Source organism: Borostomias antarcticus (assembly GCF_949987555.1).
Source record: "Borostomias antarcticus genome assembly, chromosome: 14".
Lineage (NCBI taxonomy): Eukaryota > Metazoa > Chordata > Actinopteri > Stomiiformes > Stomiidae > Borostomias > Borostomias antarcticus.
Window position 1 is genome coordinate 19,704,385 of NC_140247.1, and position 2,712 is coordinate 19,707,096.

General features: G+C 48.1%; 1 protein-coding gene across 1 annotated transcript in view; it reads left to right on the forward strand.

Moving 5' to 3' along the window:
* Positions 1–2,712, forward strand: part of fgf18a (fibroblast growth factor 18a) — a gene marked incomplete at both ends in the record, with an annotated part of 14,839 nt that continues 12,127 nt past the window's right edge. Inside the window, 2 exons of the mRNA XM_084448602.1 lie at positions 1–100; positions 385–589. Of these exons, the coding sequence (XP_084304728.1) occupies positions 1–100; positions 385–589 (305 nt within the window). The remainder of the gene's footprint in view (positions 101–384; positions 590–2,712) is intronic.

A 2,712-nucleotide genomic window follows, 5' to 3' on the forward strand; every position in this document is an offset into this window, starting at 1 on the left:
ATGTCACAGAGATGGTGGGAGACATCGTCCATGATGGCCCGCAGTTTGGCCAACATTATTGTCCCTGCTACTAACGTCACGGAGGTCAGGCTGACCCCCAGTAAAGAGCCCGTCCATCTGATCGGCTTGTCTATCTTGTTGGAGTCCAGTGTTTTGATACTGCGGCCCCAGCATACAACCACGAAGAAGATGGCTGGTAGAACATGTTGAGCAATGCTCTAAGGCAGGCATTCCCAAACTGTGAGGCACGCCTCCCCCGGGGGTCCCCAAAGAAATTCAGGGGAGGCGCGGAGGGATGGTTAGGGAAAAAAAAGGGCTCAGCGGAGCGCTCTTCCTCCTAAAGTCCACCAGCAGCTCCTTGCCCTTCCCCATGTTGAACTGCAGGTGACTCTGCGTCCTCCACTAGGCCCCTGGGCTCCTCCTCCTCCTGTCCTCCTCACACCCCCGACACCTCCTGCAGGTGGCGTCTTGTCCGAGTTGTAACTGAAGTGCGATGTGAACAGGAAGGGTGGGAGACAGGGGCGGACTGGTCATCGGGAGCACTGGGAGTTTTCCTGGTGGCCTGGCGCACTAACTGGCCCGGCCTGCGGTGAATGGCCTGCCCCCCCCCCCCCTCCCCTGGTGACAGGACAGTCTCTTGTGGGGGCCCTGTGTTGCTGACCACTCTCTCTGACACACAGTCCTCAAGCCTCACATCCTGTGGTCTGCAAGCACAGTCCGTAGTCCAGGTCACCGGGGGGTCACACACCTGCACTGTCCGTAGTCCAGGTCACCGGGGGGTCACACACCTGCACTTTCCGTAGTCCAGGTCACCGGGGGGTCACACACCTGCACTTTCCGTAGTCCAGGTCACCGGGGGGTCACACACCTGCACTTTCCGTAGTCCAGGTCACCGGGGGGTCACACACCTGCACTTTCCGTAGTCCAGGTCACCGGGGGGTCACACACCTGCACTGTCCGTAGTCCAGGTCACCGCGGGGTCACACACCTGCACTGTCCGCAGCTTGGCTGCCAAAAATACGGGCTGTATGGTGTTGAAAGCACTTGAGAAATAATTAAATAATAACAATGATAAGAATGAGGATGAGGATGAAACCAGAACCCAAATTTTTTTTTTTTTAAATGATGATTATGATGATGATGATGATAATAAACATGAACCTACCAGCCAGAAGGGAGTGGGCAATGTGAAGCAGGTAGATAATGGTGTCGTCCACTCCTACAGTATGTGAGCTTGGTAGGCAAACTGCAGGGGGTCCAGAAAATTATTTTAAGATGAGCCAAGAGTTCAGAGGGTATTAGTATAAATAGATCAAATGTCCCTGGAGGTGAATATTCTTCAATTTGTGCCAGCGAGACATTAGTCATAATTGATGGATATGGAATAGTAAGCAAAGCTTTAGACAGATGGATACATTGAGATTTAAAAGTGTAAGAGCATGCATGTGACAACAACTGTGGAGCTTTACATTTCCATAAGATGGAATGATGCAAGCACACTAAAATGTAGCCTATGCTATGCCAGGGAGCTCAAGGAGTCTTGTTCTCAGCAAGCACACTAATAAGAGCCCATCTTCCACATTCTAGAATGTTCACCAAAGTGGAGAATTAAGCAAAACGCCGGACTGCGCACAGGGATGGAAACCACGGTCCGTATGACACGGCCACAGAAAGCAAGTAACCACTGAGCCATTGGCACACGTCACTGCTGCAATACAGGCCATTACATCAAATCACATTTTATTTATAAAGCACGTTTAAAACGACAGCAGTCGACCAAAGTACTGTACAAAGGTGGGTCCTAGGTAAATACATCTCTCAACAAAACAAAGACTTTTGAAGAAAGTGAAAGTCCAGCATAATACTGTGAAAAGGAGACTACAGAGACTGCTCCTGCTGGACTCCATGTTTATAATCATAAATAATAATTCATTGTATTTATATAGGGTTTGAACTCACCTCTTCAAGAAGTATTACCACGATTCCCCCTCTTAAGCAATCATTTGTATTTTTAGTTTGCTACTGTTGCACTTTGCCTTCAGCACTAGATTATGCTCTTAGTCACTTGTTTAGAAAGGAAATACACTTGTGAGTTCTGGTGAGTAGTAGTATACTGACTTCCTATGTTAAATGCAATTATTGCAACCTAGTCACTTTGGATAAAAGTGTCTGCTAAATGACTGTAATGTAATATACAGTAGCACTTCATTGTGAAAACAAAAAGTTTGAGATTGAGATAATTTATTTAGCACATCGTAACAACGGTGCAAGGAGGGAACGAAGCCCAGTGGGCTTGTACCAAGTTCCTCCAAGTTCAATAACGGTACAAATGATAAAGTAAAGGCTTACAAATAGACTCAAATAAATAAAATAAAATAAACACATTACATACAAAGGCTTTTCTAAAAGTAGGTCTCAGCCTCAAAAGAACCCAGAGTCTGTGCTGCCCTCAGATTGTCAGGAAGGGCATTGCAAGACGGTGGGGGGGGGGGGCAGCTGAGCAAAAGGCCCGATCTCCCATAGAGCGGAGCTTAGTCCTGGAGGTATGAAGAAGCAGGGTCTCCATAGAGCGGAGCTTAGTCCTGGAGGTATGAAGAAGCAGGTCTACATAGAGCAGATCTTAGTCCTGGAGGTATGAAGAAGCAGGGCCTCCATAGAGCGGAGCTGTCCTGGAGGTATGAAGAAGCAGGGTCTCCATAGAGGCGGAGCTTA